Source organism: Artibeus jamaicensis, unplaced genomic scaffold, assembly GCF_021234435.1.
Source record: "Artibeus jamaicensis isolate MK-2021 breed Jamaican fruit bat unplaced genomic scaffold, CSHL_Jam_final contig_851, whole genome shotgun sequence".
In the NCBI taxonomy this organism is placed as follows: domain Eukaryota; kingdom Metazoa; phylum Chordata; class Mammalia; order Chiroptera; family Phyllostomidae; genus Artibeus; species Artibeus jamaicensis.
This window is the reverse complement of record NW_026521986.1, coordinates 591355-615140: the sequence shown is the minus strand read 5'-3', so window position 1 is coordinate 615140 and position 23786 is coordinate 591355. Positions and strand designations below refer to the sequence as shown.

The 23786-nt window shown below is 37.6% G+C and overlaps 1 protein-coding gene across 1 annotated transcript in view; it reads left to right on the top strand.

Annotated features, from left to right (window-relative positions):
* Nucleotides 1-61: 61 nt before the first annotated feature.
* The window catches only part of EXOC5 (exocyst complex component 5), a 51052-nt gene continuing 27327 nt past the window's right edge, over nucleotides 62-23786 (top strand). The window contains exons 1-7 of the mRNA XM_037139692.2: nucleotides 62-314; nucleotides 15180-15274; nucleotides 15856-16003; nucleotides 18027-18221; nucleotides 19020-19084; nucleotides 21143-21171; nucleotides 22293-22402. Of these exons, the coding sequence (XP_036995587.1) occupies nucleotides 288-314; nucleotides 15180-15274; nucleotides 15856-16003; nucleotides 18027-18221; nucleotides 19020-19084; nucleotides 21143-21171; nucleotides 22293-22402 (669 nt within the window). The 5' untranslated portion in view covers nucleotides 62-287. The remainder of the gene's footprint in view (nucleotides 315-15179; nucleotides 15275-15855; nucleotides 16004-18026; nucleotides 18222-19019; nucleotides 19085-21142; nucleotides 21172-22292; nucleotides 22403-23786) is intronic.

Here is a 23786-nt window from a genome sequence, read left to right as displayed (position 1 = left end):
TACCCCTCCCGCAGCCGTGCCGGCGCGCGCAGCTCCACTTCCGGCGTACGAGGCGGTGACAATGGGAGCAGCGCGGGCGGCGCCGGGAGGCAGCTGACAGGCGTCCTCAGCTTCGCTTCATGGCCGCTCTCCAGCCCCGCCTGGACTCGGTGGGAAGTCGGGGAGCCCGCAGCGTCCCGGAGCCGGAGCTGGCGAGCTGAGCAGGAACCTGTGTGCGGCGCCGCTGAGGCGCAGCATGTGAAGAGGAGACGGCGTCCAGCGCGAGGCGAGCCTCTCAGCCGGCCGGGATGGCTACGACGGCCGAGCTCTTCGAGGTGGGTCCAGGCAGCTTTTTAGGGAGTGACAGGCCCAGGGTGAGGATAGCCCGATGGACGGAGTGAGAAGTGAGCTTTTGGTCACCCGCGGCCCGAGAGCAGCCCTCGGAGGAATGGTGCGAGAGCGGAGGGGTGGGGCGGCGGCTCGGGTGTCGGCGCAAGCGGAGCGTGACTTGGGGGAGGGGTGGCACGGGGATCGGGATTTGCGAGGGAGGGAACCCGGAGTCGTAAAGGAGAGAAGGGGGCTTGGGAGGTCGGGGCGTTGGAAGATGTACTCGTGGTGAGTGGTGGGAAGGGCTGGCCCGGGCGCGGAAAGAGGAGTCGGGAGCTCCAGGCAGGGCGAGTCCTGTCTTTTGGATCCTCGCGTAATTTTTTCAGGGTTCCACCTGAGATCCGGACGATGGGGGGCTTCTCGTTCTTTGTAATCACAGCGTTAGTAAATAGAAGTGGCACGCGCCTCTTGCCCATTGACCCTTATGTTGGAAAAGGCCGAAGTGTTTTTTAGCACAATAAAGGCCTGCTGAGCCCTTGAGAATCATCGGAGGCAAAGCTAAAATGAACATGTGTGTGCGGGTCTCGGGGAGTTGGCGTGTGTTACAAACGCCCGAACTGCGAGGGCGTCCTTGACTCGGAGATTGTGAGCGTGCTGCTGTGTTTCCTTTTAGTTCCCAGTCTCTGAAAGTTATATTTAATTCAGTGAGATCCAGTGTGGGAAGCTGCAGTGTTTGAGATTATAAAATAGGAAAATTCTCACTGGACCACAAAACAATGAAACGTATGAAGAAAGCGTCTCCTTTTGTGAAAGAAATGGAAACGAGATATGAAGAAAAAGGAAGACTAGTTCTGTGCTTGCTTGTTTCTTATTGAGTAACAAAGTGGGAATTGAGAAGGTCGCAGGTGACAATAGAGAATTTCTCCAAAAGTGAAAACTGCTTTAGATACAGTAGTTATTTCTTTTCTATTTGGCTTAAACTGGAAACCCCACCGTTTTTATTACAACTGGGAATTTTCACGTTTGTTACTGTTACTATATTTCAGGTTTCTGTCAGCTTTCGGATCGATACTGCTTTTGTTGGGAGGAATATCATGCCGTTGTTATAATAATTTGTAATAAAATGGTGGTTTGAGAGTGAAGGGCTTATTTACAAGAAAGAATTTGGAAATAGTAATTACACTTTCTCATATTTAAGTATTGAGTACATTAACTTTTCTGATCCATTTGTTTATTGTTTGACACAGGAGCAGGAAGACATTCTTTTTAAAGCTTTTACTGTGTGTTATTGGGCATGATGCTGAAGTAGTTGTGTAGTTCCTTGTCTTTTTTATTTACTTATTTATGTATTTTTTACATCTTATCAAGGTAGATACAACTGCAACTATTTTTAAAGTTGCAATTTGTAATATACCTAATGAAATACTTGGCTAGCTAGCTTTTAATAGAAAACTGACTTTATCATACCGTTCCTAAGGCATTAATCTTTGAGTTAATGAATACTGTGTGTCGTTCATTCCCAGTTGTGTTTCAAACAAAACTGTGTCTGTTTTTCTTTAAATGTTTTATCACATGAGTTCCACATAACTTACATGAAAATATATTTGATTTATGCTCCCCTCCAGGAGGAGGGGAGGAGGTACAGAAATACATATTTTGCTTTTTAGGGTCTCACCAAAGTAGTTAAACCAAATTAGTCTTTGACTTAACTCAGTGACCCCAGTTATGTGATAGCTGGTAATATTCACTTAACTGATAGAGCGCTGATTTTTGAACCGGTGAGCTGCAAGAATTTTTAAAACCTGCAGTGTTTGACTATTTAGTCAGGGGCACATACCTCTTTTCCCTTAGATTGTCAAATAAAAAAAATGACAACAGCCAACACAACAATGGCTGTCCAGTGTGAATGAATCTAAATTATACCAATTTTTTGTCAGATCAGCAAAAAATCCATGTTTTGATGTGCCATAGAATTTTAGTAATTAGATTATGTGTACCATGAGATGAAAAAGGTTGAAAATTGCTGCTGATAGGGTAATAATGATAGAGACAGACTAGTTCTTTGGCCGAAAGGTTCATAGAGCAATTTTAAACATTCTTATGGATCTTAACTCATGTGACTTTTTTTTCCTGACCATGTTTGTGGTTTGTTGTTTCATCAATATGAAAAGCACTATTACATCATTACAGTTAAATGTTAAGAATGATTAACAAATGTATTTACCTTTTCATCCCTAGAGTGGGCTCTCTCCTCTTGAGTAAGTTTTCATTCCTAAGTGAAAAATTGGTCTCTTTGCTGTAGAGGGAGGAGAGAGATAAAAAACCAAACCTCAGGCATTGCTGCTGTTTCCTGTTGCTGCTTGGATAGGCTCTAGGTTGCAGGGCAAGTCAGGGAGTGTCTTTTCCTCGCTTCCCTTTCTTGGTCACAACTGGACAGCTGGAGAATTGTGGGAAGCAGAGGTCAGAACATAGTCAAGGATATTTTGTTTTTATGCAACTTGGTTTTAATGCACTATTAAGTTGAATTGTGCTTTCATTTGTCCACATTGAAAGAGGTCAAATCAATACAAAATCTGAATTCATGAAATCTCATTTGTTAACTCTACTTCTTTTAAAATCTTATTAGTTTCATGAGACTGCCTTTTTTTTTTAACTTGAACACCTTAGTACAACAAAATTAATTAGAGGATATTTTCTCAGTTTGCAGAAATGATTAGTAATATTTTCAGTCATTTTAATAGTGAAGTATCCACCCTGGGTGGTGTGGCTCAATGGATTGAGTGCCAGCCTGCAAACCAAAGGGTCGCTGGTTTGATTCCCAGTCAGGGCACATGCTTGGGTTGTAGGCCATGTCCCCAGAGGGGCACACAAGAGGCAACCACACATTGATGTTTCCCTCCTTTTCTTTCTCCCTCCATTTCCCTCTCGCTAACAATAAATAAGTAAAATATTTTAAAAATAGTGAAGTATCCTAGAAATTCACCAGAATACCTTCTTAGTTTCAGCCCTCGTGGGCACACCTTTTTGAAAGAGTCTGTGTGTAGTGTTTCTAAATGATCACCTTGGGATGGGCGTTCCAAACAGGAATTCTGTGTGGTTTCCTCCACATATAAAAAGTGACCGGGGTATTGAATTATTTTTCTATTGTTGTGAATATTCTTTTCTCCTCCTTTACTACTGAAGACATGATACTCCCTTCTCACTTGCTTTTTTTTTTGTCTTGTCATTCTTCTGGAGTCTTTACTTCTCTCTGGGCAAGTTACCTTAATGGGAGAGTTGTTTGTTAACTAGGGTCAATTACCCATTTATCCAGCAAATATTTGTTAAGTACCTACAGAGTTCAAGATAAAGTGCCAAGATTAATGAATCTGCATGCCATAGAAATATTAATTCTATGCTATATGCTGCAAAAAATTCAAAATGGTTTAGAGGCCAAGTAGGTTTTGGAAATGGACATACTTTTGTTTTATTAGAGTTTTACAATATGCCTTAGTATGTTAAAAATTTTAAGAAGTTCATTTTCACAACTTCTTTGATTATGATACTCTTAGTTTGAAATGCTTATTAATTTTGTGAATTCCATGAACATACTTTGGAAAATGCTGAATTATATATAGAACCTGCCCTTATTGTTAAACAGAGGAAGGAAATAAATATATAACTGCATACTCTTGAAATAAAGCTATAAGTGGCGCCAAAGAGGTCTAGATAAAATCCTGTAGGACTTGGGAGGATGGGAAGACTGCTAGAAGTTGGAAAGGATAAGGAGATGGAGTTTGTGGAACTGGGTGGAGGGATTTTCTAATACAGCAGGCAGTGAAATCTAAGACATAAAGGAAGGTAACTGGAGAGGGGAAGAGTTCATTTTGGCTGGAGTGCAGAAGAGGAGGAATGGCATGTAAGGTAAATTGAGTTTTAATTGTACAGGTCCTGAGTGCCAGAATTAGGAATTAGGTTTTATTTCTTTACTATAAATGCAGGAGCCTTGATCATAATAGTATTTGAGGTCATGTAATTTTACAATGGCTTTTTGACTTCTAGATTAGAATTTGAATAGTTAAGAATGCATTTTCAGCCCTGGCTGGTGTAGCTCAGTGGATTGAGTGCGGGCCTGCAAACCAAACAACCATGGTTGATTACCAGTCGGGCACATGCCTGGGTTGCAGGCCAGTTCCCATGCACAAGAGGCAACCATACATTGATGTTTCTCTCCCTCTTCCCTTCCCTCTAAAGATAAGTAAATTCAAAAAATCTTTAAAAAAAGAATTCATTTTCACATACAAACAAATTTATGTCTCTTAAATTTTCAAACTAAATTACAAAAGTTGTTTTAACAGACTTCTCTCTTACAGTGTTAACTAGCTAAATATATATTAATGAATATGAGATATTCAAGTAAGGACCACTCCTTTACCCTTAAGGTGCTAAAATGTACGTGTTTTAGCCATATTAGCTGTTAAATAAATGTTTGTGGAACCTGGCTGTCATGTGTGTAATACCATGTATGTGAGAAAATGTATTCATTCAGCGAACATTTTATTGAGTACCGTACCTACCCTCATCCAGAAGTTATTCCAAGTACTGGACTCAAAAGGTGTTTTGAGTTAAAAATCTAGTTGGAGTGAAAGGAAGAGAACACTTTCTTCTCTCAGCATTCTGCCACTGATCTCAGTACTTCACCTCTGACACTAGATGTGTGGGGATTTCCCCCAGTACCTATAGATGGAACTTTGGTTACATTAGGTTCAGTTTTCCGGTAGACACTGACTGGGTGTCCTACAATTCAATTTAATTCTGACATACTCTGCCTAGAGTTAGCATCACATCCCACAAAGTTAAGAGCTCAGGTCCCACAAGACACCTCTACTTCAGATACCAGTTACAGTCCAGGTTGTTACCTGTGCTTCCTGCTGACTGGCTGTGTATTGGGGGTTTTCATGACCCCCTCTTCAGATTTGATAGTTTGCTGGAAGGGCTCATAGAACTCAGGAAAACTACTTAATTACTGGTTTATAATAAAAGGGTGCAACTCGGGAACAACCAGATGAAAGAGCTGCATGGGGCAGCATATAGGGGAAGGAGTGCAGTGCTTCCATGCCCTCTCTAGTGGGCCACCCTACCAGCATTTTGATGTCTTTAGCAACCTGGAAGCTCTCTGAACTCTACATTAGGTGTTTTTGTGGAGGCTTCATCATGTAGAAACAATTATTAACTCGATGTCTAGACCATCTCCCCTCCCTGGAGTATGGGGTGTGAGGCAGAAAGTTCTAGTCTTCTAATAATGTTTGGTCTTCTGATGATGAGGCACCGTCCAGGAGCCCACCAAGAGTTTCTTCGGTAGAACAAAAGACAAAATTCCAAGGGATTTAGGAGCGATGTGTCAGGAAAGGGGGTCAAAAACTAAATACTAGAATAAAGGATGTTTCTAGCCCCTTTATCATTCAGGTAATTCCAAAGATTTTAGGAGCTCTGGTCAGGAACTGAGTACAAAGAGCAAAATGTGTATTTCTTATATGACAGCATTACAGGGGACATTGGTTAACAAATAATGCAGTGCAGTGGGAGTACAGAATTTCTTTCTGGCATAATTAGGAAAGGTTTCAGATAGTAATGACATATATATTGCATGCTGATAGATGATTCCATGGCATAGATAGAAGATGACTCCAGTTTCTAAGGCAAAGGGTATTCAGGAAATAGTGTGAAGAGAGAAGATCTGTGTCAGCATTAGGTGTGGGAGTGGTGGCTCATAGTGAGGCGTTGCTACCACAGGGGCAGTTGGGAGAAGCTTTGAGAAGGCTTTATAAAGACCATGTCTAAGAGGGGTGACATGACTTTTTTGTGTGTGGGGGGTGTGGAGAGACAGATATGGGTGGTTGTAACACATTGTACTAGATCTATTGTGGGGAAGATGCTATAAGAAAATATAGAAGTTTAGTTGGGTATCTCAAACAATGTTAAATTAGGGATTTATGTTCCTGTCCAAGAGCTTAATGTCTTAATTTTTAATAGAAGTGACCCCAGACCCCAAGTTTTCCTAACAATTGGTAGCATATGTAAGGAATATAAATGAAATCAGTTTAATAGAGCAACACAGTAACCAATTATGTAAAGTTGAATTTAATATTATAGTATCTTAGTCTGTAGTGTATATTTCTTCAACTTTTGTTTTTGTTTTGGCAATTTTTGCTTTTAATTACCATAGTAAAATAGAAGGTGAAGATACACCTTTGTCAGGTTCATGAAATTCTAAAAGATTTTTGGAGGTGGTACTTGTTTCCAAGTATCCTTGAGAATCCTTGGGAGGACTTGGTCATTCGGAGGTCATAGAGCTTGCTAATTTGGCTTTTTCTCATTGTAAATGCCTTTGTAGCAATGTTGAGTATTAGAAAGCAAGTTACAGAGATTTATTTGGTTTTAAACACAGAAAACAAGTTATGGAGAATTATTTGTTTTCTGCTTTGATGGAACTTTGGTTACATTAGATTCATTTATCTTAAACTTCTATGGTGATTTGATTGCCTCTGAAGATAAAACCTGCACTTTGTTTTCAGGACATCGTTCTTTCATAATTTTCCCTCTCCTTCACCAGTCCCTCCTGTTTTGTTTCTTTTGTTGGATCTTTTTCCTCTCCCATCTCTAAATGTTGGTGCGCTCTTCTTCCTTATAGGTGATCTCATCCAATTCAGAGGTTTTAAATGGTATTTAAAAAATTATACTTAGTTTCAGTTTCTTCCCTGTAATACAAACTTATTTTTCTGACTGTTTGCTTTCACTTGTATATCTAATAGGCATCTACAACATAACAAATACTGAATAAAACTCTTGTTCCCTTAATCTCTCTTCCATCTCTTTCCCCAGTCTCAGGAAATGGCACACCCACCATTCACACAGTTGTTCAAGCTGCAAACCTCTATGAGTAATCACAATTCCTTTTTTAAATTTCTCCCCACATTAATCTTTAAGTAATTTATATGAGTACATCCTTTAAAATGTCACATACCTGATCATTTTTCAGCACCCCTCCACTTCTACTTACATCTGAGTCATTATTGTCTCTGATTGGACTACTGCTGTGTTGCAAGTTGAATTCTCTGAGAAGACTTTGAGACAGAGTTTAGTGTGCAGAATATTTATTAGGAAGTACCCTTGGGATGAACAACTGTGAAGCAGCAGAGTACGCATGCACGATTGGGCCTGTGGAAAAGTAGAGCTACAGTGTTGGTCCATGACAGTGTTGGTGGCCCCTTTGGGGAGTTCTGGAACTAAAATGACCTATCAGAGTTGTCCTGCATTGGACCAAAGTGGTCAGACATTTATAATCCCCATCTTGTTCAGTCATTGAATATAGACCGCATTGGTAAAGGTGTGACTTTGAGTGAAGTGCTTCTCTGCAGCTTAGGAGATCTCTGAAAATACTGTCAGATGAAGGCTCTCTGAGGATAGCACTGCTAAGAGCTAGAGCACATCCCTTCTTGAAAGGTGGCCTGGATGACACATCACTGTATCCACCATAGACCATCCTGGTGCCCCTAGACTCCACTTCTTCGTATACATTTGAGGAACAGTTCCTTTAGCTTTCTACTTGGGGTTCTTACCTTAGAGGAAAATTAGAAATTTAGTGGGATGAACTGCAGCTCTTGGGTTGCAACTGATATACACTTGTTTCCCTCCTCTACTTTTCATTCTAACCACCTCTCTCCGGCCCCCTTCAGTTAGTACTGTAGCTATTCTCGGTGGTTTAACTGGTTACCATACTCTTCTTAGGCCAGAGTAGCCATATTTGTCCATGTACTTTAGAATTGGTCAACGGAGTATCAAGAGATTTCCATGAGGAGACCAACGTGTCAAACATATTTCCTGTACCCATTGTGTAATAGCAGCCCTGCTTATAATGACTAGTGTCAAGTGCCCCTGACAAAGATGCCACTCTTCACCTTTTTCCCCCTGAATATAAGCAGTCAAAATGTACAGGCAGTGCCTATAGTTAGAGTTTAAAGGAACTCCTTATTACGTTCCCAGGCCAAAGTGTTTCCTGTTGGGAGTGTAAGTCCTCTAACCCTGAAGATGCCAGAAATGCAGGAATAGTAAGCACAAATTAGGGAATCATTATAAGCAAGGCCACTTCTGCTTTTACTCCTTGTTCTTAGACTCGTGTTTTCCCACCTTTGAGAACACAACATCATATAAAGGTTTTTAGTTCAGAATGTATACTACATCTTGGAGGACAGTGCTCCATCATTAGAGTATTGTCTTTGAACTGGTGCTTCAGCTGTGCCTTCAGCAGGCTGTTCAGTGCTCTGTCAGACTGGCAGCTTCTGGGTGGTATGGTTTGCAATATGACCAGTGGATCCCACGGTCACCACCTTTGCTATAAAATGGGTCTCTTGGTCTGATATGATATGCGGGCTCTCATGCCAGGGGAACAAACACTCCCTTGGAGGAGAGACAAACCCAACTTGAAATGTTTTTAATTTTCATCAGAATGAATTACTTTGCCAGATGGGAAAGGGCTCAACGTAGTCAGCTTGCCACCACATGGCTGATTAGTCTACATGAAGGATGGGATTGTATAAGGGCTCATAGTTGGTGTGTGTCAATGTTAGCCTAGATATTTGGCTTTCACAGATACTTGGCTTTCACAGTAGGTGGATCAGCCTAGGTAAGTAGGACCTCATGCTGTTGGGCCATGTAGTGTCTATACTGTGCTCTGTTTGATGTGCTAGTAATGCCGGGCAGAGGCTGGCTGATGTTGACTGGCAGAGGAATTTTGTCTTCTAGGTTGTTTAATTCTTCTTGTGTGGTGGATATCTGTCCTCTGGGGGTGTTAACATGTGATACAAAGATCTTTATACTTCATGCCCACTCTCGTATCCATTCACATGACTCTACCCCAGACTTCCCTGTCTTCAATCTTTCTTTTTTTTTTTAGTCTTTCTTTTTTTTTTAGATGCTATTTATTTATTTTTAGAAAGTGGGGAAAGGAGGGAGAAAGAGAAGGAGAGAAACATGGATGTGTGGTTGCCTCTTGTGCACCCCCTCACTAGGGACCTGGCCTGCAACCCAGACATGTGCCGTAGACTGGGAATCGAACCAGTGACCCTTTGGTTCATGGGCTGGCACTCAGTCCACTGAGCCACACCAGTTGGGGCTGTCTTCAGGCTTCTAATCTTTGTCCTCTGATAGCCAGGCCCTTTGCTATTTTCTGTGAGTCTGTGTATATTGTAACCTCAGATGTGTTCTCTGTCCACTGAAGAGGATGACCACGTATATTTCTGAACCGTTGCCTCTTGGGAAGATACTTTTCTTGCCACTGAATTTCATGGCCAGCCCTGAGTGAGGACGTGACTGCAGCTGCTGTCCAATTTTAGTAAGCACTCAAATGCCTGGCCAGCTCTTCATGAACCAAGTTCAGGCTTTTTCCTTGTCCTTCAGCTGATTGTAAAAGATCACCTCATAAAACCCTAGGTGTAAATTGAGAGAAGGGTGCTAGTGCAATAGTTGTGGAAGACAGGGAAGTTTGGGGTAGAGTCATGTGAATGGATCCGAGAGTGGGCGTGAAGTGTAAAGATCTTTGTACCCGTTTAGGCACTTTGCTTTCTGGTCCTGTTTGCATGTTTGATTCTGCATTTACCACTTCCATTTTATGATGGATAGTTCCTGAGTCCACTTTTCATTTAGTAAGTGTATTAAAACCCAGATAGTGTTGTATAGTTCCAGATGCATGGTCACTTTGTCATCTGTGGTCAGGTGCGCCATCTACCAGCATCCAGTAGCCCACCAGGAGTTGTTTCTCAAAAGATGTATAATTTTCCGCTGCTGCTGGAGTGATCTCGTTTCACATCCAGGGGTCTGTGCCATGATTATCCCATTGGACCTTGCCATAACTCCATATGACATCGTTTCTTAACACTGATACCTTTAATACTTTAGTAAATACTGATTACTGTAACACTATAGGGTCTGCTAAGTTGTATGGCTCAGACAACCAGGGTTGGTTTTATGGCCTCCACATTTGCAGAACCCTTTTCTGCTTTTGTATCACCTGGTATATGTGCCAGAGCAGGTGTGGATTATGCTGCCTCTAGAACGGCAAAAAAGTCTACCAGGTGTTGCATGTCCTTCTTTGTTACAGGAGGTGCAACAATTTGTTCTTTATTTTGGATGAGATGTCCAGCATGCCCCTGACAACCTTAAAAATTTTATTGATTCACTTTACCGCTGAATCTTTGTGCAGTTATGTCCCACTCTCTGGAGTATAAGGATTATATCAAGGCTCCTCCAGTGTGTTAGCCACTGCTTGCTTAACCCAGCCCAATTATTGTGATGTCAGTTAGTATGGGTTAATAAGATGTTCTGAGAATGTCCTATGGTACAGATAATGTTATAATACAGTGTAGGAAAGTTCACACTGCCTTGAAGCAAAACTAAATGTATACTGTTGTCAGTTCTGTGTGACTGTGAATTGTCTGATCCTCTTTGCTGATAGGGGTAGAAAATATATAACTGCCAAATCATTGGCTATGTACCATAATGCATTGGTTGATTTTGAGGTAGTTATCCTCCAGATTTGTCTGGTTCTGAAAAATCCAGACTGATGAAAATGATGAGTAAAACCACACCTGCATTCTTTAGATCTGGAGTCAGTAAACTTACAGCTCATGGTATAGAGGCCCGTTTTTAAAGTTTAATTGATACACAGCCATACCCACTTGTCTGTATATTATATATAGCTGCATTTGTACTATAATGGCAGGGTTGAATGGTTGTAACAGAGACTGGCCTAGAAACCTAAAATACTTACTGTCTGGCCTTTTTAAGGAAAAATTTGCTGATCTTTGCTTTAGAGCCTTAAGAATAGTTCTAATTTTTTGTCATCCCACATGATTTACTACATTGAGTTAGAGAGGGGCAATTTCAAAGACTTCTAGTTAGATTTCCCCACTGTAATAGCCCTTATTGTATAGACCAAGTGCCCAATATGATAATAATGGTGATGATAAAAAGTACAAGCTTATCACCCATTGGTCTTAACTGGATCCCTTCCACATGTGGTTTCTGTCATCTAGTCCATGCTTACGTCTCAGTCCTCTGATGGGTTAAGCTCTGTCTTTCTTTCCATAATGGTCTGGAATACTATTTATTCCATTTCTGTCTGGCTGAATTTTCTACTTTCCTCTGGTATCAGCTTAGTATCATGTTCACAGAGAGTTTACTTGTTACAGCACCACTTTTTGCCATTCTTCTTCTGTCCCTCACCATCTTCCTATCCTTTTCTGTTTCTCTTACACAGGGTGGGCAAAGGATGTTAATAATAATCAATACAATAATTAATATGTAATAATACAAGAATAAACTTATCGTATATATAATAATATATATTGTTATATATTAAATTCTTTCACATACTTGGAATTGCACACCTCTGTATACTCTTAAAATATACAGGACTTTTCTTTCCATCACATTTATCACATTTTTAAGTGTATTTTATTGATTGTGCTATTACAGTTGCCCCAGTTTTTTCTCCCTTTTTCCACCTCTGTCCAGTACTCTCCTTCCCTTCAGCAATCATCCATCTCCCTTAGTTCATGTCCATGGGTTGTGCATATAAGTTCTTAGGCTTCTGCATTTCTTACCCTGTTTTCAACCTCCCCCTGTCTGTTTTTAGCTACCAATTATGCTTTTTAATCCCTGTACCTTTTCCCCATTCTTCCCCATCCCCCTCTCCATTAATGGCCCTCCAAATGATCTCCATATCTATGATTCTGTTCCTGTTCTAGTTGTTTGCTTAGTTTGTTTTTTTTAGATTCAGTTGTTGATAGCTGTGAGTTTGTTGTCATTTTAATGTTCATATTTTGATCTTCTTTTTCTTAAATAAGTGCCTTTAACATTTCATATAATTAAGGGCATGGTGATGGTGAACTTTAGCTTTACTTTCTCTGGGAAGTACTTTATCTGCCCTGCCATTCTAAATGATAGCTTTTCTGGGTAGAGTGATCATGGTTGTAGTCTTTGCTTTTCATCACTGTAAATACTTCTTGCCAGTCCCTTCTTGCTTGCAAAGTTTCTTTTGAGAAATTAGCTCATAGTCCTATGGGAACTCCTTTGTAGGTAACTTTCTGCTTTTCTCTTGCTGCTTTTAAGATTCTCCCTTTATCTTTAACCGTTGGCATTTTAAGTATGATGTGTCTTGTGGTTCTCATTGGGTCCAACTTATTTGGGATTCTCTGTGTTTCCTGGACTTCTACGTCGATTTCCTTTGCCAAGTTAGGAAAGTTTTCCTTCATTATTTTTTGAAATAAGGTTTCAACTTCTTGTTGTTTCTCTTGTTCTGGCATCCCTGTGATTTGGAAGTTGGCACTTTCAGAGATGTCATAGAGTCTTTTATTTTCTCCCTGTTTTTTTGAATTCTTGTTTCTTCATTCTGTTTTGGTTGATTATTTATTTCTTCTTTATGTTCCAAATAGTTTACTTGAACCCTGACTTCCTTTTGTTTACTGTTGGTTCCCTGTGGGTTTTTCTTTATTTCACTTAGTGTGGCCTTCATTTCTTCTTTTATATGTTTGCTGTGCTCAGTGAGTTCTCTGAACATCCTTATCACCAGTGTTTTGAACTCTGCATCTGATAGGTTGGCTGTCTCCATTTCAGTTAGTTCTTTTTCTGGGGTTTTGTCCTGTTTTTTTTTTCATTTGGGCAGTATTTCTTGGTCTCCTCTATTTGGCAGCCTCCTTGTGTTTGTTTCCATGTGTAAGGTAGAACTTTGATTCCCTGTCTTAGGGTACCAGTTAAGTTGTATGGTTAGAGCCTTAGGTATTCTTCAGGGTGGGGCAACCTGCTTCACTGCTTTGTAGCTCTGTATGTGGAGAAAGGATTGAAGAGGCAACAGAGCCACTGCTTGGCTGCTGGAGGCTTGCTCAGCACTCACCCCACTTCCATTTTCTCCATCTCCTTCCTGTATGATACCGCTGCCTTTCCTGGTGCTGCCCTGTTGGTGGTTTCCATAGTGGGTGGGCTTGCCTACTTTCTAGGGCTGTGTGGGCCATTTAACTGGACTCTACTGAGAGACTGGCAGTTTCTTCCACTGCCCCAAACCCCACTAGTTGTTACAGCCAGAAGTTATGAGGCTTTAATTCCTAGTGCTTGAATCCTGTGCTGGGCGGTCTGGCTTGGGGCTGGTATCCCTTCCTCCCAAGCTATCCCTCCCTCCCAAGATAGCCCTCCCAATTTTTGTCCACCACAAGTAAATGTAAGACCACCTGTTCCACCAATGCTGCTGCCACATCACTGCCACCGTACTGACTGGCTCCCTGTCTCTGCCCCTCCTACCTGTTTGGATGAATATGTCTTCTTCAAATCCTTGGTTGTCAGACTTCCATACAGTTCAATTTTCTAGCAGCTCTGGGTGTTACTTTGTTTTGAGGTTAGGTGTGATTCTTCTTATGGTTGTACATGAAGGCAAAGGATGTCTGCCTACACCTCCATCTTAACTGGAAGTCTCCCACATTTATCACAATTGAAATTTGTTATTTTTATAATTATTTGCTTAATGTTGACATTCTTAGAAGATCATTTCTATGAGGCCTTGCAGTGATTCTGTCTGTTGAATTCACATCTATATTCTTAGCACCTACCACCTTCCCCAGCACATAGTAGGTGCTCAGTGAACATTTGCTGACTTAATGAGTTATCCTATTTCTATTTCCCAACTACTTACTGAGTTATAACAACTCATTCAATTTTAATACTTAGGTTTGTGAATGCATTTTAAAAATTACTTACTATATACTATTGCACACACACATATATTTTTTTTCTGTTAGATTACAAGTTTCTCAGAGGTACAATTTATGTTTTATACATCTTATTTTATTCTGAAGCCTAACAGAGTGCTTGACACTGAAATTTTTGTTCAATGAATGCATATCAGTAAAAATGTTTTAAAAGTATGATTAACAAGTGGAAAGTTTTACAGGTATAAGAATTTAAACTGGAATCACCAGGAAATGCTACCAGCCTAAGTTACATGCTAAGTGGGAGGCAATATATGATGTTCATTTGCAATTGGGTAGTATGGGAAGTAGGTAAATTAGTATATATTAATATAAAAACAAATTATTAAACTGATGGTGAACATTTGAACATTTTTTGATTGGTCCTTCTATTTTTGTTTTTCAATTAATATTTTTTTTTCTGAGAAAGTTTTGTTTCTGAGAACTGCTTTTTTCATCAGATATTATGTGAGCATTTTTCTCATTTCATTAAATTTTTATAACATGATTTTAATAGCAACATAGCTTTTTACCTTATAAGTTTACCATAATTTTTCAATAATGATTTTGTTGAAAATTTATGTAGAAAAATTTTTAATGTGTATCGTATTCAGTGAACATTCTGCAAAAATTTTTGTGCTCATATCTGCTTTTCCCTTAACATTTTAAAAGTAGAATTAGTGGGTTAAGGTATAAGGACATTTGTAATACTGTTGATGTTACTGAAGTATTACTTATTGCCCTTCAAAGGTCACAAAAATACTGTGCCTGTTAACATTCCAGGCAGTGATGAGAGTGTGAATTTCAGCTTTCCCTTTCCTGCACTACATATAATTAAAAAAGACTTTGTCACTGTGAGATAACAGTGTGATAATTTTACCTGATTTGATTACTGGTGAAATTTCATCATATTTTTTGTGTTTCTTGACCATTTGTATTTCTTCTATAAATTGTGTCCTTCGTACACTTTTCTGTTAGGATGTTTTAACTGGTATTAGTAATTTAATTTTAAGTTCTCACATGGTAGAACCTGTTTCATTTTTGTAAGTGGTATTATATTCTATGAAAAAATTTTAAAAGAACATTTATTTTGTTAACTAGGAGCCTTTTGTGGCAGACGAGTATATTGAACGTCTTGTATGGAGAACCCCAGGAGGAGGCTCTAGAGGGGGATCTGAAGCTTTTGATCCTAAAAGGTGAAGTAAATTTTTTTCATAGACTTGATCTAGTACAAATTTGTGTTTGAAATAGATGTGACTGTTGGAATTTCTTATAAAGTTCATGTAAAGGTGTATCAGTTAATAATTGGTCATTAAAAAGACATAAACATTAGAAGTTGGGCACTGATTTCCCCCCCCTTTACATTCCTTTTATTTTAGAGAAGGACTTTAACTGGTATGAGAGAAGGGATTTTGTCACTGTGTAAGAATTTAATATTTTCTCCAATTAGTAATAAATTAGAGTTGGTAATAAAAACATGTCAAATGTATTGTTTTTAGCCGTAAATTGGGGGAACAGAAAGTCAATGTACCCCGGAATGCACAATATTATTTTTATATAGTACATTTACCTTTTGACTGTTTCTTTGAAATTGGTTTTGTTTTGGAGGTTAATGGAGATTCTAGGTGAGGTTTTTATTCATGTCTGTGATGATCCCAACAAGACGCTATAGAGAAGATTAACATGATCATCCTATTATTACTTAATTTACAATGAACTGGTTAGTTCCTAAAATTAAACAGGTGGGTTTATACATATTCTCATTTTTCTCTATTAGGTTATTAGAAGAATTTGTAAATCATATTCAAGAACTACAGATAATGGATGAAAGGATTCAAAGGAAGGTAGAGAAACTAGAGCAACAGTGTCAGAAAGAAGCCAAGGAATTTGCCAAGAAGGTGCAAGAGCTCCAGAAAAGCAATCAGGTAAATACTTAGCTGAACAATGAATAGTTTATATAGCTATAATGTCCTTATTTCCTTCCAGCTTTAAGTTCTTAATAAAAATCTCGTTTTGGGCCCTGGCTGGTGTAGCTCAGTGGATTGAGCGCAGGCTGGGAGCCGAGGTGTCACTGGTTCAATTCCCAGTCAGGGCACATACCTGGGTTGCAGGCCAAGTCCCCACTTGGGGGCATGCAAGAGGCAACCACACATTAATGTTTCTCTTCTTCCCTTCCTCTCTCTCTAACTATAAATAAAAAAATTTTAATCGTATCAACTTATAGCACCTATTAAATTTCTCTCTATTGCTCCCATGCCATTGGATAAAATTTTAGTGAGTTGTTATTAGATACTCTTGGCAGTGGGTGTTGTTGGTTTGGGATCATAGCAGTCCCTTCTTAGGATGGGGTGCTCTCCAGTACAGTGTGGTCCTTGCTTCCCCTCTAACAATGCAACGTTTTGGGAATGATGTTTCAGGAGGCCTGTATCTTCAGGGGTTCATTGTTAGGTTGGACATTTAGGTAGTCATTTGCATTCTCATGTAATCATCAAAGTACTACCAGACTAACTGTTGCCTGGATAAGGTTTTTCCCCAGGGGGACCCTGGTCTGGGAAGTTTCACCAGTCATGAAGTGTGTCCTAATAAGAATTATAATGTAACTACAGGAAAAGTAGGTGCAGAATTCTTCTTTAGTACATTTTGGATTAAAAACAAATTACTAGACTGGCCCTAGGGCTAAATAGACCAATCTTCTTAGGCCCTACACTTAGTCTGGAACCCCCAAATGCCTTTCACAACCTGGGCCTGATCTAGAACTTGATTTCCCTTTTTTAGTGTATAAGTTGAGGAACATTGTTTAGCTCTGCTGCCTCCCAGAGACTGTTTTTTGATGTTAGGGATTAGCAAACTGATTGATCTCTGCTCAGATTTATTAAGTTAGAGTCCTTCGCGTAAGGATATTTGACTGCGAGAAAATATTTAATAAAAAAGTAAATTGCATAAGATAGAAAATTATTTCTAAATAGTTAAGGTGATAGATTCCAAATACTTCTAAGGTAGTTTTCCCTTGATTATAATAATAGTATTAATAGTTAATCTAACAAGTTCTAAAGCTAATGTGCTCTGCCAAATATTAGCTGTATAAACTCAAGTAACTCAATCTTTGCCTCAGTTTTTTTATCTACATATAAAATAGGTTGTTGTAAGAATTAATTACAATAAACAAATGTAACATGCTTAGAACAGTGTCTAGCACAGAGGAAGTCCTTAGTATATGTTTGCAGCTTTCCCTGCTCAATTTAAGGTTAGAACAAAAATATCATACTGAATTATCAGCAATTTTGTTATTGGCAATTCTAAGGCATTCATTCATGCTACATAGTTTTTATCTTCCACAGGACAGTCATTGTACCCTGGGAAAAGGGATATTCTAGGAAGTAATGTACCTTAGCCTAAGTAGAATAATTATCTTTTCTGTTCTCAAAACTGGGCAAAAAAAATATTTTACCTTGTTTAGGATACTAGCATTGCTCTTAAGATATTTAAAATAAAGATATGTTAAATATTCTTTTTAATCAGTTTCCCTTCCAACATTTTTGACTCAGTGTAGTAGCAAGTGAGTTGTTCAGATAACTTGGTCTCTTTGATCCTTAGTTCATTGTTATCAGACTTGTTTGTGAGTTAGTGGTACTGGGAACTTTGGTTTTCTATCTTGTTGATTAGCAAGTGTATTCATGATAAAATATGATTTTAATAGTTAAAAGTATAAAAGTCTGCAACTTTTTAAAAGTTTTTAGATTATGTACTGATCTAATGAGCATGAATTGTTTTTGTAGATCAACTCATATATAACTTCTGTGTTATCTTTAGCTACATAAGTTTGAGAGTAGTGATGAGTTGGTGTGTTAATTTTGATACAAATTATAAGTTAATTCTGGGTGCTGTCATTGTATTATAAGTACTGGATTATGCCATTGTATTTTATGCTTACGTACATTTTTTTCCTAGGTTGCCTTCCAACATTTCCAAGAACTAGATGAACACATTAGCTATGTAGCAACCAAGGTCTGTCACCTTGGAGACCAGTTGGAAGGGGTAAACACACCCAGACAGCGAGCAGTGGAAGCTCAGAAATTGATGAAATACTTTAATGAGTTTCTGGATGGAGAATTGAAATCTGATGTTTTTACAAATTCTGAAAAGGTGAGCACTATCAGAAGGATAAAAGCAAACTACAGCATTAATAACAATGTCTTAATTATAAACTGCAATTACTACTTTCCAGAGAAGAACTTCAAATCACTGAGTAGCTAACTTCTTAAAAGTTATTGTTTTAAAATGTAAGTTAGTATGCTTGCCTACAGATTGCTGATGAAGTATTTTTATTCTAATTTTTAATTGGATTGCTTGGCATTTTTCTTTATGAAATTATGTGTGGTTTAGAAATGCTGAGCTAACTGTTGAGTATTTATTTTCTATAATTGATTTTTAATAACAGAATTTCTGTAGTTTTTGAGTAGTTACATTTTGCTGGGTGAGGGTTGTCTGACCTAAATCATTGATAAGTTAAAGTGGCATTTTTGTTGTTTTATTCACTTAGCTTAAAGTTGAATGTATGCAGCAGTGTGATCTGAGTAATTTCCTTAAATCTTGTTTATCCTTTTTGGATTCATAAACTCAGAAGAAACTTACACTTCTGCTTTCAGTAAGCAGTGAGTTGAAATTTTTCAAAATAAATGAACTACAGGTTTCATTGGGAACGTGATTGTAACACTATAAAATCATAAGATCTTGGTGCCAGAATGACAAATATATGCTTTATTAACTCATTGGTGATACCCTAGATGTATACCTATTGTTAAGAATACTTTATTTGTTGTGGATTTTAAAAGAAAATTGTTTGAGTGAGGGTTTGTGGGTATATATAGGGAAGTATTATTATTTTCAAGTATAAACATATTTATAAGAGTTTTTAAAAAATTACTGCTTTTATTTTTACAGATAAAGGAGGCAGCAGATATCATTCAGAAGTTGCACCTAATCGCCCAAGAGTTACCTTTTGATAGGCAAGTTTATTTTTCAAGAGCCAATTTGAATATATGGTACAATTCATAGAATAAACTTGTATTTTTCCCTGTATGACTTTGCTCATTAATTCAACAAGGATTTATAGAATACCTCCTTTATACAAGGTATAGTGTATCGTAATTGAATGAAAAGATATGGTCTCAGTTTCTAAACCTAGTAATACACCTTGAAATAACTTCAATCCTTTGTTTTCCTTTTGGGGAAAAAATGATGGGAGAGTTTTGAAATTTACTAAAACAAGAGTTTGAATTTTAATTTTTTGGACTTTGACAGCCAAGGTGGGAGAAGATAGGGAGAGGTTAAGCATAGGATCATTCAGCTGCTTTTTCCAGTCTCTAGATGAAAGTTCTTAAGTTTTTTAAGACCTAAGGTACCTTTGGAAGCTGATGAGCCCTGGCCCAGTGACTTAGTTGGTTGAACATTTCTGTGCACTAAAAGGTTGTAGGTTTGATCCCTGTCAGGGTGCATAAGTATGTTTGGGGTTTGATCCCCTGTTGGAGCACATATGAGAGAGACAGCTGAGCGATGTTCCTCACATTGGTGTGTCTCTCTCTCTCTCTACTTCTCCCTTCCTCTCTCTCTAAAAAGTCATTAAACATATCCTTGGGAGAGGATAAAAAGAAATTGAGTGTTGTTTGAAAGAAAAAAGAAAAGTGGATGAAAGCTCTAAAGTTTCTTTAAAAATTTCAGATACACAGATTGTTGTATACAGTTTCATGGAATTTTATACTAACTGGCTTATTTGCAAACTCCTCCCTAGGGACTTGAGGTTAAGAACCCTTGCATTAGTTACAAAGCGTTGGGGCCATTGCTAAGTCAGGTAATCATGGTTTTATTCTAAAAAAAAATTCATTGAGCCAAAAAATTTTACATGATTTCCTTTAGTCCATGGAATGTTAGATTCTTTAATAAAATATTGGTAGCAGTGGTTTCCTCATATAAATATCTTGAAAGAAATATGCCTTCCCATATGACAGACAGTTTAATCTGTTATTGGTAATATTGGAAGGTCCTCAGGTACAGGTAAAATGTAAATTTATTATTATACTTAAAGCTTTACTGTTATACTCCAAACATAGAGATTGAGTACCCCAAACATACCCCCAAAATATATCCTATTTTACTCTCAACTCTGTGTCTTCATTAAGTATTAGCAGTAATGGTCATCTGTTACTTAACTGTTACTAATAATCTCATACTTGCCCAGTATGTTGAGTAATTGTTTTTAAAGTGACCCACAAAAACCTCTGTTTTAACTTTATGGCATTTCATAGTTAGGCCATTTACTTAAATGGTAAAATGTGTGACTCATGATAGGTGCATACTAGTTGTTGACTACCCCTCCCACCCCTCCCTCTCTCCTGCTTCCTCTATAAAACACACGTGCATATACTCATCTTCTTCCACTTCTCAGTTATACAGTTATATACTTCTCTTACAGTTTTGTTTTAGCCTCTACTAAGTTGTAGGCTATACAATATAGTATAGCCATGTAGTAGGCCATACCGTCTAGGTTTGTGAAAGTGCACTCTGTGATGTTCACACAACAATGAAATTGCCCAAGGGACCATTTTTCAGAATGTGTTCCTGTTATTAAGTGGCACATGACTGTATATCAATTTTGGATAATTCTAAATTTTTATGACTTTTTTAATCTTTCTTTGGCATCTCTTTTGCCAGCTACTTTCTTCTCTCTTCAAACTGATTATATAGGGTCTCTCAGCATCAGTTTTCCATCATATGCATCCCTCTTGATATTTAATATTTGAAAAAATTCTAGTCTGGTTTGTGATATTTAGTTTCTGAATACCCCATCTGAATTGTTGAAATTTAGTTTTGTCACCTGGTGTGCTTTTTGTCAATACTCACTGCCTTCTGGTTTTGTCTTTTTTTTTTCCTTTTTTTTTATGATGACATTTAATACAAAGGATTGCCATATATCTCCAAACTCAGTTTCTCCTTTTATTTTTATTTTATATTAGTCTGGTACATTTGTCACAACTAATGGATTTCATCATTGGTTTTTATTTTTTCAGATTTTCAGATGTAAAATCCAAAATTGCAAGTAAGTGGGGTTCTATTTATTTAACTGTTTTGAACAAGTAGTAAATTACTTGTGTAAGAGAAAAAATTAGTAAGAGGAGGGTTAGTGGAAACAATGTCACCCTTCCCTGGTGTCCCTGAGTTTGATTGCTCTTCCTTGAAACAACCATGGCCAGCTTCCTTTGGTATTCCTCCAGAGCATTTGGGTGTACAAGCATAGAACATAAATCACGTATACATGTGTAAAATTTAGTTCTATCCCCGTTTATTTTTAAATAATTAGCATACTATACAAGTGACTTTTACCTCCCTTTTTTATTTTAACAATATATTTTGAAGATTGTTTTGTATTCATACATGTATCTCTGAAGTAAGTTATTTTTTAAAAGCTAAGCTCATATGAGCATTTTAGTACCTATTTAATTCCTTATATGATTAATTTAATTCTTACCAATCTTTGGATTATATTTTAGGCAGATCATTCCAGATTTCTGGAACAGCCACTGTATTTGCAGGCTCTTGTGATAGCCTGAGTCACTGTTCGAGAGACCATTATCATAGAAGGTTCAAAGAGCTATCTGTTTTCCCAAAAGTGTTACAGAAAGGTTGGCACTTGGACTTACCTGCAATATTTGTGATCACTATAGATTAGTCCAAAGTTCAATTATTCAGAACCATAATAGCCTCAAGAATGTAATGAATCAAATATCACATTTTATCTTAAGGTGAAATTTGATGTTGAATCCACCATTGTTCAAGGTAAAGGCATCTGAACTCAAGTAAAAGTTTCTATAGTCCTCTCCCTTCCTGTAGCTTTTCAGATTTTCCCTATCTGGGAGGTATTTCCCAGTCAGCTGCTTTTTGAAGTAATAGTGGTAAATAACAGTCAAACTATGAGAACTCCGCTGTTTTATTAGCTTAGGAAGATTTTGTGCCTTAAAAATACAGACTTATATACCAATAGTATATTGTATGTAGGGTCTAGATTCTACTGCCTGTAATCTCATATTATTTTGTAATTCTTTCAAAAGAAGGCTAGATCCGTAGTCATTATATTTATAAATAATTCATATACTGGCAAATAACTTAGATACTGTGTCTGTCTCATTGTAGCTGAATGACTTTTTTAAATTTTATTTTTAGGTAAATACCACGATTTAGAATGCCAACTGATTCAGGAGTTTACTAGTGCTCAAAGAAGAGGTGAAATCTCCAGAATGAGAGAAGTAGCAGCAGTTTTACTTCATTTTAAGGTAAATAGTAAAAATTTAAAATGAAGATTAGTTTTTGAGACTGTGGAGGTTATATAAATTCTATGTATTATAGTCTCTGATTTTCCCCTATTAGTGGTGTGATTTCACAGTGATAACTTCTGTTGTTTTGAATAATGTGACTGTACATGTCATAGCTCTTTCCTTAAGTGGTGTTGAATTTTAGGTATTTAATATTATTAAAATAGGTATTTTATAGTTCATAACAATATTTTATCAAACATTAATATATATTTGATATTAGTATATATCAAGCTATATATGAATTTTTATTTAGTTTGACATAGAAAATCATATGGTTTGCCTTCTTGGTTTATAATGTATTTTTTTTCAGTCAAGCATGATATGAAATAGGTCAAAAGCAAGAAGACTTGACCTTAAATATCTGGTGGAATGTAGGATGATATGAAATAGGTCAAAAGCAAGAAGACTTGACCTTAAATATCTGGTGGAATGTAGGAACCATGGAGTAGATGGAATATGACTAGTAAAAGACTTAAATTAAATTCAGAGGATCTCAGGTGATAACACAAAGGAATATTCTATTATGGAACTGTCTTCCTATAATTTGAATTAGGAAGAGAATTCCTGTATGGGAATGCATTTCTGTAAACAGAATGCTTAAAGAAATAGTGCTTCCTTCAGTATGTTTCTTTACATTTATATCAGATTAGGGAAATAAAAGCCATTTGTTGTACTTTTCATTTAAGTACCATATTTAAGTATTAAGAATGGCTCTTGATTTTGCAGAACTGGTGGGAAAACGTGAAGGGATTAAGCAAAAAACAAAAATAAAAATAAATAAAAGAAACTCATAGACTGAGACAACAGATGGCGATTACCAGAGAGAAAGGAGGTAGGGGGAGGTAGAAGTTACAGGGGGATAAATGGTGATGGAGGGAGACTTGACTTAAGGTGATGATAGAATTGTACACCTGAAACCTACAGAATTTTATTACCCAATGTCACCCCAATAATTCAGTTAAAAAAGAAAGAATGGCTCCTGAGACAATATTATACTTTCTGTTGCTTACCTTACTTGTTTATATGTATGATTTGCTAATAAGCAAAAATCTCATACTGAGCTTAATATGACAGATTGTTTTATTTAAATACATTTCATTCATGCATGGCTGGTGTGGCTCAGTTGGTTGGACCATTGTCCTGTGGGGTGTGTATGGGAAGACAACCTCTATCTATCTCTCTCTGCCCACCTCATTCCCCACTTCTCTCTAAAAGCAATGAAAAAAATATTAAACACATTCTGTTAAATGGATCCAGTTTTTAAAGTAAATTTCCACAATGTCAGTTAAATATGACTCTCTGCTTTGAATTCAAGACAGGAAAGATAGATACATAAAACCTT